This window comes from Syngnathus scovelli, chromosome 17 (assembly GCF_024217435.2).
Source record: "Syngnathus scovelli strain Florida chromosome 17, RoL_Ssco_1.2, whole genome shotgun sequence".
Classification (NCBI taxonomy): domain Eukaryota; kingdom Metazoa; phylum Chordata; class Actinopteri; order Syngnathiformes; family Syngnathidae; genus Syngnathus; species Syngnathus scovelli.
The window spans coordinates 5,063,830-5,075,693 of NC_090863.1; the positions used below are offsets into that span (position 1 = coordinate 5,063,830).

General features: G+C 45.6%; 2 protein-coding genes across 5 annotated transcripts in view; both read left to right on the plus strand.

Moving 5' to 3' along the window:
* LOC125984482 (laminin subunit alpha-3) overlaps positions 1 to 6,632 on the plus strand; it is a 40,513-nt gene extending 33,881 nt beyond the window's left edge. For 2 of the 3 annotated variants that reach the window (XM_049746375.2, XM_049746376.2), the window contains 19 exons: positions 46 to 194; positions 305 to 467; positions 544 to 671; positions 922 to 1,063; positions 1,182 to 1,277; positions 1,352 to 1,509; positions 1,592 to 1,709; positions 1,785 to 1,925; positions 2,009 to 2,139; positions 2,255 to 2,389; positions 2,462 to 2,582; positions 4,062 to 4,195; positions 4,284 to 4,464; positions 4,554 to 4,712; positions 4,775 to 4,940; positions 5,016 to 5,170; positions 5,259 to 5,352; positions 5,430 to 5,549; positions 5,709 to 6,632. In XM_049746375.2, the coding sequence (XP_049602332.1) occupies positions 46 to 194; positions 305 to 467; positions 544 to 671; positions 922 to 1,063; positions 1,182 to 1,277; positions 1,352 to 1,509; positions 1,592 to 1,709; positions 1,785 to 1,925; positions 2,009 to 2,139; positions 2,255 to 2,389; positions 2,462 to 2,582; positions 4,062 to 4,195; positions 4,284 to 4,464; positions 4,554 to 4,712; positions 4,775 to 4,940; positions 5,016 to 5,170; positions 5,259 to 5,352; positions 5,430 to 5,549; positions 5,709 to 5,854 (2,637 nt within the window). In that variant the 3' untranslated portion in view covers positions 5,855 to 6,632. Of the gene's footprint in view, positions 1 to 45; positions 195 to 304; positions 468 to 543; positions 672 to 921; positions 1,064 to 1,181; positions 1,278 to 1,351; positions 1,510 to 1,591; positions 1,710 to 1,784; positions 1,926 to 2,008; positions 2,140 to 2,254; positions 2,390 to 2,461; positions 2,583 to 2,800; positions 2,992 to 4,061; positions 4,196 to 4,283; positions 4,465 to 4,553; positions 4,713 to 4,774; positions 4,941 to 5,015; positions 5,171 to 5,258; positions 5,353 to 5,429; positions 5,550 to 5,708 lie in introns of those variants that run through there. The other variant, XM_049746377.2, reaches the window with a different exon arrangement.
* Positions 6,633 to 7,128: 496 nt separating this feature from the next.
* LOC125985520 (tetratricopeptide repeat protein 39C) lies at positions 7,129 to 11,567 on the plus strand. 2 transcript variants are annotated; one of them, XM_049748451.2, is made up of 14 exons: positions 7,129 to 7,750; positions 8,242 to 8,290; positions 8,551 to 8,679; positions 8,775 to 8,889; positions 8,969 to 9,353; positions 9,506 to 9,674; positions 9,771 to 9,864; positions 10,015 to 10,122; positions 10,200 to 10,309; positions 10,421 to 10,544; positions 10,618 to 10,715; positions 10,781 to 10,885; positions 11,116 to 11,154; positions 11,238 to 11,567. In XM_049748451.2, exons 1-14 carry the CDS (start codon positions 7,614 to 7,616, stop codon positions 11,325 to 11,327), a joined length of 1,752 nt encoding a protein of 583 aa, XP_049604408.1. In that variant the 5' UTR covers positions 7,129 to 7,613; the 3' UTR covers positions 11,328 to 11,567. The 2 variants fall into 2 exon arrangements, with proteins under 2 accessions (XP_049604408.1, XP_049604409.1); XM_049748452.1 differs by lacking the exon at positions 7,129 to 7,750 and adding an exon at positions 8,070 to 8,157.
* Positions 11,568 to 11,864: the final 297 nt, after the last annotated feature.

Here is an 11,864-nt window from a genome sequence, read left to right on the forward strand (position 1 = left end):
GACGGATGGATGAATTGAAATCCTCACGCAAACGGCCTTCTCTAGCCCTCAAAGAACTACATCGGCATGGTCTTGAGGAACAACGTGCTGTACGGTGTCTACAAGCTGAACGGACTTGAGCACTCGATCAAAACGGATTCCATCACCACATCTCCGTCCGAGCCAGCCAAGTTTGATAAAGTCGACCTGCGCAGGTAAAGTGCCAAAATCGTCTCCAGACAAAAATCTTTGCACCAAAATTCAAGTTCTCCTCAAAATGTGACATACTCAAATCTTGCTCACTTGTTTGCTCGTTGTCATTTAGAATTTATCAAGATGCAGAGTTGACCCTCACTAAAGACTACACGTCGGACACTCCCGGCATTCCGACCGTGGGCACCAACCGGGGAACCGAAATGAAAAACCTTCTGGACTTCACCCCGGAAGATCTGGTTTTCTTCGTGGGAGGTTACCCTTCCAACTTCACCGTGAGTCCGAGGAGGTCACTATCCCGACCGACATGACGCCAGCTAAAATGCTTTGTGTTTTCTTTCTCCTCGCCAGCCTCCAGCGCCCCTCAAATATCCCATGTACAAAGGCTGCATCGAGATGGCCTACTTTAACGACAGGGTTGTCAGTCTGTACAATTTCAAGCACAAAGACAACATCAATGTGGAAACTCCATGCAAGAGGTTGGTCTCTGTTTGGGTGGCAATTATTTCTGATTATATTATTTAAACTGTATTATTACTATATAATTTGAAATGAAATTATATTATTATTATTATTATATACAAGCTACATTTTGACACTTGTTTTATTTTTTTAAATACTGAAAAAATTACTTTTCAGTCACCATGATGAAACTTATTGAGTGTCAAGATAACAATTTTTTCACTTTGCATTTCTGATTTCAATATCTGCTTGTTTTGGCGTACACAGGTATGTTTCTCCGCTGGGCTTTTACTTGGAGGGCACTGGCTATGGCCGCGTGAATATCGACAAGAAGACAAATGTCCTCCTCATCGGCATGTCCATCTTGACGCATGCGGAAAACGGGCTGCTCTTGTACATTGAGAACCAGGTAAGTCCTTCTTGGTAATGTGTCTCTTTGGAATTGTTTTGTCATGACATCATTAGGACATTTTTGCAATGTTTTTAAAAAAAAAAAATGTCCCCATCTTGTTTCCTTCCCACATAAGGGCAATTACTTCACCGTGACAGTAGAGAAGGGTGCCATCCACCTGCGTAGCAACTTGCTGCCAGAACCAGCCACAAATGACGTGAAATCGTTCCCGGTAAGTCAAAGCTTCGTGACTTCATGACGCTACCATCAGAATAGTCACGTTCTTTTTTTTTTTTCTCCCCTCAGGTCAGCGATTGGGTGGACATTCTCATCATTTTAACCAGCAAGGGTAAATTTACAGTCCGCATAGCCAATAAGGAGGTGGCCACCGCCCAAGTCCAGTTCGTCATGGATGACTTTAAAGAGTTCTACATCGGTGGTGCGCCAATGGAAATGAGGGACAAGTATGCATATCAGATTTTTGCTTCTTGCTAAGTGTGAGGAAAGCTTGTTGTCACACTAACCGGCTTCTCTGCTGGCTGGCAGGAACAACATCACCATGCAAGCCCTCAGAGGCTGCTTGAACAACTTTAAGCTCAACCAAAATTTCAAACTGATCGACGAGAAAGTCGGCATCAGCAAAGGTTGTCCCAAAGATTCCCTGGTACGTTTCTTGTTTTTTTAAAAATATTGCAGTCTGGGATCAAAATGACCCTTATGCATACGCTTGTCATCGCAGACCTCTCGGAAAGCAGAGTTCAGCCTCGGGAGCTCCCTCTCGGCGGACCTGTCCGACTTGAGTCTTGCCAACGACATGTCCGTGTCGCTGGGATTCATGAGCACCGACAAGGACGGCATCCTCCTCCAGTCGAAAAAAGCGGTCAGTCCCTGAAAGCTCGACCGTGACGTCGCTTTGTCTTCAAAGCCATCATTCACAATCAATTGCTTTATTTATTCCTTCAGGCTAACGACATTCACCTGGCTTTGCAAAATGGCAACGTGGTTGTGTCTTTGAGCAACAAGATGTGGATCTCAAACAAGAAATACGACGATGGCCACTGGCATTATTTGACCGTGTCCAGAAAAGCCGGCAGGTAGGACAACGACGCGTCAATCCGTGGCCATTTGCAATTTCGTTGTCAAAATAGAAAATACTACATCATATCAGAGTCGAAGCTAGCTCACATTTTTTTTCATGGCTGCCCACAGGACGGAGATGCTCATCGATGATGACGACACCGGCACGGAGCAGAGCGGAAGCATCTCCGTGCCGGACACCGGTAGCTCGGTGATTCTGGGCCGAGACAAGTTCAAAGGCTGCATCTCCAACCTCTACACCAGACGGTGATTATCACGGACGAGTCGCGTCCGCTCGTCATCGCTTTTTGAACGGCGTGATTTTTGTTTCGCTCGCAGGCCCAGCAATTTGTACAAGCCCGAAGACTTCAGCGAATTCAGGTCGTCCGGAGATGTCCTGTCGGACGTGTGCACCCCCGACAGTCCTGTCCAACAGATGCTCTATCGTGACCCCAAGAAGGTGAGCGAAAAGGACCCAACAATTACTGGCAACAGCAAAAAGTTTCGTTTTCAGCAAGCAGGATAAATTCTGCCCAAATTCGTTGTGGCTAACAGCAGCTCATGTGTGAGTGAGCTTAATTGCTGTTCTATCGGGCCCATCCCAGCCCGGTGCTCTCTGCCGTTGAAAGGTGTGACTTGATATATTTGACTGACTTGATTCTGCTGCCTCATTTCCAGAGATGAAGAAGGAGGAGCCTAAAGACCCGCTGACGAGAGTCTAATCGTAACACGCTTGGCCGTCATTCATTCAATCAATAAAAGCAACAGGAGCATCATAATCCATTCCACATTTCATATCCATGTTTTATCTCTTCAGATGTTTCTATGCTTAAGCGGTACTCATAAATAACAAGGCTTGACTGAAAACATCTCATTGTCTCTTTCTTCCATGATGACAGTAACACACAAGCACTCCATCATTTACCATTTCAATCGTGACATGTGCAACTTCACTTATTTCGCAGTGATGACAGGATTGGAAGTTAAAAAAAAAAGGGATGGACGAATAGAAACTAAACATCTACAGATGACCATCATTTTTTATTTATTTGTATTTGACATGGACTAACAAGACCCCCCCCCCCCCCAAATGTAAATCATCAGACGCTTTTAGAATCTGCATGACACGCAATTAAAACAATGGCAATTTAGAAGCATTAGTTTTTTTAATGAAGTAGCATCGCATAAAAATGATAATGCTCAGATTGTGCTTATGAACGCTTTTGAAATCCCAACTGGAGAAAGATATCCAATTACAGCACGTTCTCCTGACCCACATGGATTGAACTGCACAAACGTTAGAGATACAATCCGTAATGCTAGATTAACATCGCACCTGGAAATAAAAAATAAACATCCCTTAGCTCTCGAAAGTCAATTCCTATGAGGACTTTCAAGAAATATTATATGACACTCAGTTGTTCTATCTTTGCTTTCCACATCCCATACAAAATATAACATTCATAAAAATGGAATTAAAATATTAATTCTACTGGTTTTAGCAATCACAGTCAGAGCAGACTTAAAACGTGAATAATAATATATATACAGTCCATATGTTCATCCATTTTGTATGACTTAAATCCAAATGTATTTTTTACAATGGCTATTTGCAAGCCCGTTGGTACACGTCAGGCCCAAAATGTATCCGACCCTACTCACAGCACCCCGGCATTAACGTTGCACAACAGCACATTCCAAATTTAACGTGCGTGCGCTTGTCATGAAAGTGAAAAGCCGCGCTTGATCGCCTCTCAACAGACACTCGAGAAATACTTGGTGTGTGTGTGTGTGTGTGTTCCAACGAAAATATCTAATCCAGTATTTTAGATGACCCCGCATTGTTTTGTATTTAGGGTATCCCAGAAGAACTCAGCCATTTGTAATTTATTTTCTTAAAGGACCAGCTTTGATCTGAGTCTCTCTGCTTGTGTCTCAGGAATTCGCCATGCATGTGATGAACGAGAGCGCGTCTCCGTGCGCGCTACCTGACCTGGTGCCAGACGCGTATCACTTGGGGGGGCCCGTTAGCCGCGTGAGCTACAGCCTGCCCCTGCAGGTGCTGCAGCCCAGGTGAGTGAGTGAGTCCGACCGTAGAAGGCAGCAAGAAGGACATAACAGTCTCAGGATAGCAGTTGCCTTTGTCCTTGTTTCTCTCCAGGCCGCACTTCTCTCTGGACATCCGGACTCGATCCCCCGAAGGCTTGCTGTTCTTCGCCGCTACCAGGGGAGGAAGCTCTCATCTGGCTCTCTACATGTCTAAAGGGCGAATCAGACTGTCGGTGGGCAGAGACAACGAGATCTTCAACAGGGAGAAGTACAATGATGGAAAGTGGCACTCGGTGAGGAAACAACCAACGTGCCTGTTTCTGAAGGACCATCTGAATAGCCTCGACGCACCTGACGCTTCTTGGCCACTCTCATCCTGCAGGTGATGTTCAGTTTGGAGAAGAAGAAATTCCGCCTGGTGGTGGATGGGATTCGAGCGCAGGACGGTCAACTCAGTGCGACTGACGTGGCTTCCATGAAGCACTTTACGTCGCCCGTCTTCTTGGGCACTGCCCCCGACTACCTCCACAAAGAGTTAAAGGTAGAGAACGCCACGGCAATGTCAAACGCTCTGTTTTGATTGGCCCTCTGTGTGACCCGTAGTCCAAGAATCTTCCAAAGCAAAGCGTATCCGGCTGTGTGCGCCATTTTAAAATGAACGGCGCGGCCATGCTGAATCCATCTGCAAACCACGGGGCCGGGCCCTGCTTTGAGGGTCCCGCTCAGAGGGGGGCCTACTTCTCGGGGGATGGCGCGCACGTCGTCATCAGTGAGGAATCACTACGTCCCATCAAAATAATCTCAATTCGCCATTCTCAAATAACGTTTCCTTCTTGCCTTCCAGACGACTCCTTCGCCGTGGGCTCCGATTTTGAGCTACTGTTTAACGTTCGTCCCAGGACGCCGACTGGACTTCTGTTGCACGTCGGCGATTCTGGCAAAACTCATCAAGGACTGACCACGAGCCATTACGTCAGTATTTACCTGCTCAGGGGAGAGGTGAGGATTTTTCGATTTGATTTCAGCTTTTTTTTCTTCTTATCTTTTATGAGCGTGTAGCGACTCTTTTTTTTCTTTTTCAAACCAGGTGGTGGCCCTCGTGAACAACGGCAATGGCGAGTTCAAGGCATCCGTCCAGCCCAAAACGACACTCTGCGATGGAACGTTTCATAAAATTTCTGGTAAAATGCCATCGCCGCCGTATTTGAATTTCTTTCTTTCTCTACGCACCACTCAAACGTCCGTCCAAATCTTGCAGTCATCAAGAGGAAGAACGTTGTGCAACTGCATGTGGACACGGTGGACACATACAAGATAGGACCACCGTCGACCACTGCCACTTTGACCAAATATCCCCTCTATGTGGGGGGCCTTCCCGGTGAGTGCCTGGCTACTCTTGAATGCATTTAAACGGTGTGTGCAAAAGTATTGGGACAGCTGGAAGCGGGTTTGAAGAAACTGACGTATCGATGGGATTTGTGTGAAGTCAGAGAAGCCGTTTGGAATTGAAATGCCGACTTTACTGCGCTCTCCGCAGACAAGATGTCATTGCTGCCGACGCCGCCTGTCACCTCGTCCTTTGAGGGCTGCATCCAGGACATGAAGGTCAATGGCGAGTCTGTCGTGTTCGCCAGGTTGCCTTCGGTGGTTGGGCCCGTCAACCTCAAGGAATGTCCGGGTTGAAGCGGATTTTGAGGGCGAGGGGGCTTTTTTGGGGGCCAAAACTTGGGACCACCTCCAAACAACAATGTGCAATCTGCTACCAAGAAGACAGAGAATGTGTGTGTGTGTCACAGTGTGTATATGGTGAGGTGTGTGTGTGGGTGAGTATTTATTTTAAAATCCTGTACAGCACCAACTTCTCAATGCATCTCCTTGAGTTGTTATTTTGGGGGGGGTGATATGATTAGTCAGTCAGGGCTGCAGTGTACAGTACATAACAGCACTTTAAAATCATAATTGATCAATTTATATATATATAAGCATGTATATGTGTGCGTTTGTGTGTGTTGGTGCTTGGAGATGAAAAATGGTTGGACCCAAACATTTATGTAACAATATTTTGCAGTTGATGGTGCTCGCTACTTTTCCCATTTGGCATGTTTGATTCCCTGTTGATCATATGAATCCTCACAAATGCCAAGAAATCGTTTATGATTGCATTTTTTTTCCTTTCTTTTGTTCTTTTCTGGCATTCCTTTTGCATGCATTCTTCCAAGTGGTTCTCAATGTGGTTTATGCTGGACAACAGCATGTCCCGAGTCAAGTATAGTTGAAGACTAAAAACGGAACAATAGACCCTAAAAAGCACAGTGTTTACCGCTAACAGCAAAAGAAAATAGGCAGAAAAAAAAAATCATCACAATTGGGGTTTTTTGATTTGTTTGAAATTTGCATTCCTGTTTTGTGACCACTGGTTTGTAAACCATTTTGTAATATCTCCAATTAAATTACTTCTGATCTGTTCTATCTGTTTGGGCATTGTTTATGCAGTTTTTTTTGCACCCCAGCTCTTCGCGGAAGATAGAGTATCAAAATCTGCATATAATTTACTTCCATAATAAATGCATTGGAAAAGCGGTTTAGAAGATGGAAAAAAAAAAATATATATATATATATATATATATATATATATATATATATATATATATAAAACATATTTTTTTAAATAAAAAAAAAATATATTTTTTTTTCATCTTCTAAACCGCTTTTCCAATGCATTTATTATGGAAGTAAATTATATGCAGATTTTTGATACTCCTTATCTTCCGCGAAGAGCTGGGGCCCCCACTGTTTGTCATTAAAGTAATAATTTTCCATCCAAAAAAAATCACATTGTTTGGAAATTACAGAATTAAACAAACACGTCGTTCGTGACGTCTCTCGACAAAGACCACGCCCATTCGGATGAGACATTTAAAAGCCTTCATGTAGTAGGAATGCGTTCAAAGTGAGCTATGCTTTTATTGCTGTACATTTGCATTTGCGCTTCATACTTTGTACACCTTCCGATGTTCGTAGGCGTACAAATCAAACAGGAGTGAACAAAAGATGAAATGTCATTTAATAACGCTGACTTTACGCAGTTAGTTAACACTTGATTTACTACAGTAGTTGTCCAAATTCCAATGACAACTAAAGGCACCACGCTTCCTTCACTGTCCGAGACGAGTGCGGAGCAGTACTGCTCAATCGATCAGTGGCGATCGAAAACGGCTTTTTAACGCCTCCAGAAGCCGAAAACAGTTTGACAGGCAAGGCAGCGGTCGTGCAACATCGACATGGACGCGTCTGCTCGGAACTGCGCCACCGGCTGAGATTGTGGTGCCTGAAAGTAAAGTCAGCAGACAGCGCGCGTAGCCCTGCCTCGCTGCCGCCTTCCAAGCAACCTCTCGCGGCCACACTCGGCCTCTCGTCCCCCCTCTGGTGTTGGCCAATTTCAATGGCGGCCTCGACTGATGCCACCGTGGAAGACGATGAAAGGGAGCCATTCAACGACGCCGAGCTGGCGCTGAAAGGCATCAACATGCTTCTTAATAATGGATTCAAGGAGAGCGACAAGCTTTTCAGAGCGTACAGGTGAGTGAGTGTCTTCCGCGGAGACGCTAAGTCTCGTCCATTGCCGTATTACATGTTGCATTTTCAGGGGTGACATGTCGATGACACTGCTTACACGTTGTTTACGTTAGACGCTGCCTTTGTGAGAGAGTTGCGTTGCAGAACAACGCTACAATAAATTCAATAAATCTGCGATATAGATTGTTATTATGACCAATCACGGCTCACCTGTTCTCTGAGTTTGGTCATGCAACGTTCACAAGATGAGCCCAAAGTTTGTACAAAAGTTCTGATCCATCTCAGCATCTAATAAGAAGACACGTTTGTCTTGTTCCAACAGCCTCCAGCAAATGTTAGTGTCGAGCTGCTGATGCTCAAACAGCAGCTCGTGACTGCCTAAACATCCTCATCTTCACGATAATCATCTTGTGCGTTCTAATACTCAGTAGTAGTAGAGCTTCTTAAGAATGAACGGCGTGCTGACATGTGGTGTTTTCTTCTTGCCACTGCAGGCACCACAGTCCTCTCATGAGCTTCGGCGCCAGTTTTGTCAGTTTTCTGGTAAGTCGACGCGGCACGAGGACGCATGGTGTTGCGTGGCCCCTTTACGCAGAACCCATCACACATACTTGTAAAATGTCTCTTCATACTAATAATTAATCTAGTCTGCTGTTCCTTGGGAGTTCTTGAGTTCTGAAGTTGTGAAATCCAGTTTTTTGGGTCACTTTGACTGCTTGCGGGTTAAACATTTCTTGTGGCACAACACGGACAACATTCTGCAAAAACATAAATGCAATATTTGTCTTTGCTTTGCTGTGTAGAACGCCATGATGACTTTTGAAGAGGAGAAGATGCAGCAGGCGTCTGAGGACCTCAAGGCGACGGAGAGGTTGTGCGAGAGCGAAAACGCCGGTGTCATCCAAACCCTCAAAAACAAGATGAAGCGCTCTGTGAGTCAGATGTGGAAAAAAATAGGGCAGGTTTGGAATTTGAATTTCAATTGGAAAACATTTAGAAAAGTCCGAGTTCTTTCATGTGCGAGCAGACGGATCCTCGAAGGTCAGGGTTGGCCGCCGTGGAACGACTCCAGAGGCAGATCATCATTGCCGACTGCCAGGTTTACCTTGCCGTGCTCGCTTTCACCAAACAAGACCTCTCAGGTAAAGTTTTTTTGTTGGAAAAAATTCAGATCATTTTCACTCATCTGTGCTGTATGTGTTCCCCTTTGACCCTCCACAGCGTACATCAAAGGTGGCTGGATCCTCCGCAAAGCCTGGAAAGTTTACGACAAATGTTATTGCGACATCACGCAGCTGCAGGAGCGCATCAGCGGTGGTGCCAGCAGGAGGAGGAAGAAGGCCTCCGAGCAGCAGCAGCAGGCGGCGCCGTCCTCTGTCACCTCGAGCCCTTCCCAGCAGCCGGACGCCGTCGGCGCCGAAGACCTGGACCGGCTGAAAGGTTCGGTCAGCTTCGGCTACGGCCTCTTCCACCTATGCATCTCCATGGTGCCGCCGCACCTCCTCAAGATCGTCAACCTTCTGGGTTTCCCCGGCGACCGTCTCCAAGGACTCTCGGCGCTGGCCTGCGCCAGCGAGAGTAAAGACATGAAGGCCCCCTTAGCCACGTATGTGACTCACCAACTTTGTGCCTCCGGGCTGATATACAGCTGGGCAAAAAAAAATAAAAATCAGGAGATGTTTTTGAAGTCTTGCCAATGCATATCTATTTGTGTGTTTTCCCTGGGGGACATCAAAATCGTGTTGTTTTTGCTGACAGCTTGGCCCTCCTGTGGTACCACACGGTAGTGCAGCCCTTCTTCGCCCTGGATGACAGCGACACCCACTCGGGCCTGGCGGAGGCTAAAGCCATTCTTCGGCAAAGAGAGATCATCTACCCCAACTCGTCGCTCTTCATGTTCTTTAAAGGCAGAGTCCAGCGTCTGGAGGTGAGCGCCCGTCTGTCGCCACCGACGCAAACACGCACGCCGGTGTGATGAAAAGGCAACATTGCGTCACGCAACTTCCTGTATGTGCGTGCGTAGAGCCAGATGAGCGCCGCCTTAACGTCCTTCGGCGACGCTTTGCGGCTGGCCGCGGAGCAGAGAGAGATCCAGCACGTGTGTTTGTATGAAATCGGTAAGATGACTTCTTAGTCCAACAAAATCCATACAAATTCACTGAGAGTCAGACATTGCATTTCAGAATTACTTTCTAAAATCAACTCATTTTGGGCACCCCAAGCAAAGCGAATTGAATGACTTCTTGCTTCCATTGTGTGTTTTCTAGGGTGGTGCAATATGATCGAGCTGAACTACTCTGAGGCTTTCACAGCCTTTGAGCGCCTGAAGAACGAGTCTCGCTGGTCCCAGTGCTACTACGCATATATGGCCGCAGGTGCTAACCCTGTCCACATCCTCCCTCCACCGTGTTTGTATTGGCTGCTGATTGTCGAGCGTGTTGTTTTCTTGCAGTTTGCCAAGGAGCCATGGGCGACCTGCGGGGAGCCTTGGGAGTTTTCAACCAAGTCCAAAAACTCTTCAAACGCAAGAACAATCAAATAGAGCTTTTCTCCATGAAGAAGGCGGGTGGATTTTTTTTAGGTCCATATTTGGCACAGTGAAATTCTAATCACTGATTAATTGAAATGAAAAAAAAAAAATTTGAATGAATGCAATTGTTGGTGTTGCGCCAGGCTGAGAAGCTGAAGATCCCGAGTCTGTCCAAGGAGCTGTGCATCCTCTCCATCATTGAGATTCTTTACCTATGGAAAGCTCTCTGCAACTGCTCCACCAGCAAATTACACACAATGATACAAGGTACCATGCTACTCTTTGATCGTCATCTACTCTTGGTTTAAAAAAAACAAAACATTTGTGTGTATTTTTGTAGTCCTGCAGGCTATCGACGACGCCTCCTGCGCAGGGCTGAAAAACCTGCTCTTGGGAACCATAAGCAAATGCCTGCATAGCAATAAAGATGCCGTTCAGGTAATTCCCATCGACGGCAGCCAAATGCAAAGCTCCTTTCGGACCTTGACTTGTTGTCTTTGCAGTATTTCCAGCTGGCGTTACGCGATGAGCTGGGCCTGCTGAGCAACTCGTACGTGCAGCCTTACGCCTGCTACGAACTGGGCTGCATGCTCCTCAACGACGCGGCGGTAAGTGCAAAAGGCTCCACTGATATACCGTTACAACGTTTCCATGGTTATCGTCTCATTTCATTGATGGTTTGAGTCACGTCAAAACTGTGGCATATCACATTTAACAAAATCAAAGCAAAGAACACAATTGAGCAATAATTAAAATAAAAATATTGATTGATTAATTAATTAAGCTATATTAATGGGGATTGTTGGCTCTAAGGTGACCTTGTCTTGTCCCCCCTCAGTTTGCAGCCAAAGGCCATACATTGATGCTTCAGGCGAAGGTACAGTATGAGAGAGTGGAGCTGCCAGGAGATTGTAACGCAACGCGTGCTGCTTGTTTTGAACGAGTTTTTATCTTTTGCAGGACGACTATGCGGGCTATGACTTTGAGAACAGACTTCACGTGCGGATCCACTCGGCTCTGGCCTCCGTGCAAGCGGCAGCTAAACCTTGACAAAGCCAAAAATTGACAAGACAAAGATTTGACGGCGTTTTTTGGAAAATGATTTCATGTTTGTAAGAAGAAGGTTTTCTGGCCTTTGCAATACACTGCACATTTTTCCCCATGTGGAAATGTTTTGCACGTATTTCTTAGACTACTTTTTACAGTTCACGTGTACAATGGTACTTTTTAATGTGAACTATTTCAGTTTTCATATTCTTTTAAGCTATTAAAAAGATTTGTACTGGACAACCAGATGTGTGACGTTTTTGTTTTGCAGCAGCAAAGCTTGTTTCAAGGGCTAAAAATGCAGCCAAATGGCTTAGCATCTAATTTGTATTTCTTGAGTTAAAGCAGTGCATCTCAATTATTTTCTGTGATGCCTCCCCTAGCTACCTAAATGTTGTAAAGAGAACGGAATGTACCCGAATTAAATTCCTTGTTTGGCATGCTCAAACTTGGCAAATAAAAATTGATTTGATTTGAAAGTGAAAAATGCCACACCCACCCTCACGCCCACTTTCTGATTGGCTGTTAGATCCGTGATGT

What these genes read in the sequence shown, in the direction of transcription:
- LOC125985520 (XM_049748451.2), top strand. Translation starts at nt 7,614, where the DNA reads ATGGCGGCCTCGACTGATGCCACCGTGGAAGACGATGAAAGGGAGCCA. An exon ending in AAAACAAGATGAAGCGCTCT is followed by an intron (nt 8,680 to 8,774) that starts GTGAGTCAGATG and finishes ATGTGCGAGCAG; the next exon opens with ACGGATCCTCGAAGGTCAGG. An exon ending in GCAGAGTCCAGCGTCTGGAG is followed by an intron (nt 9,675 to 9,770) that starts GTGAGCGCCCGT and finishes GTGCGTGCGTAG; the next exon opens with AGCCAGATGAGCGCCGCCTT.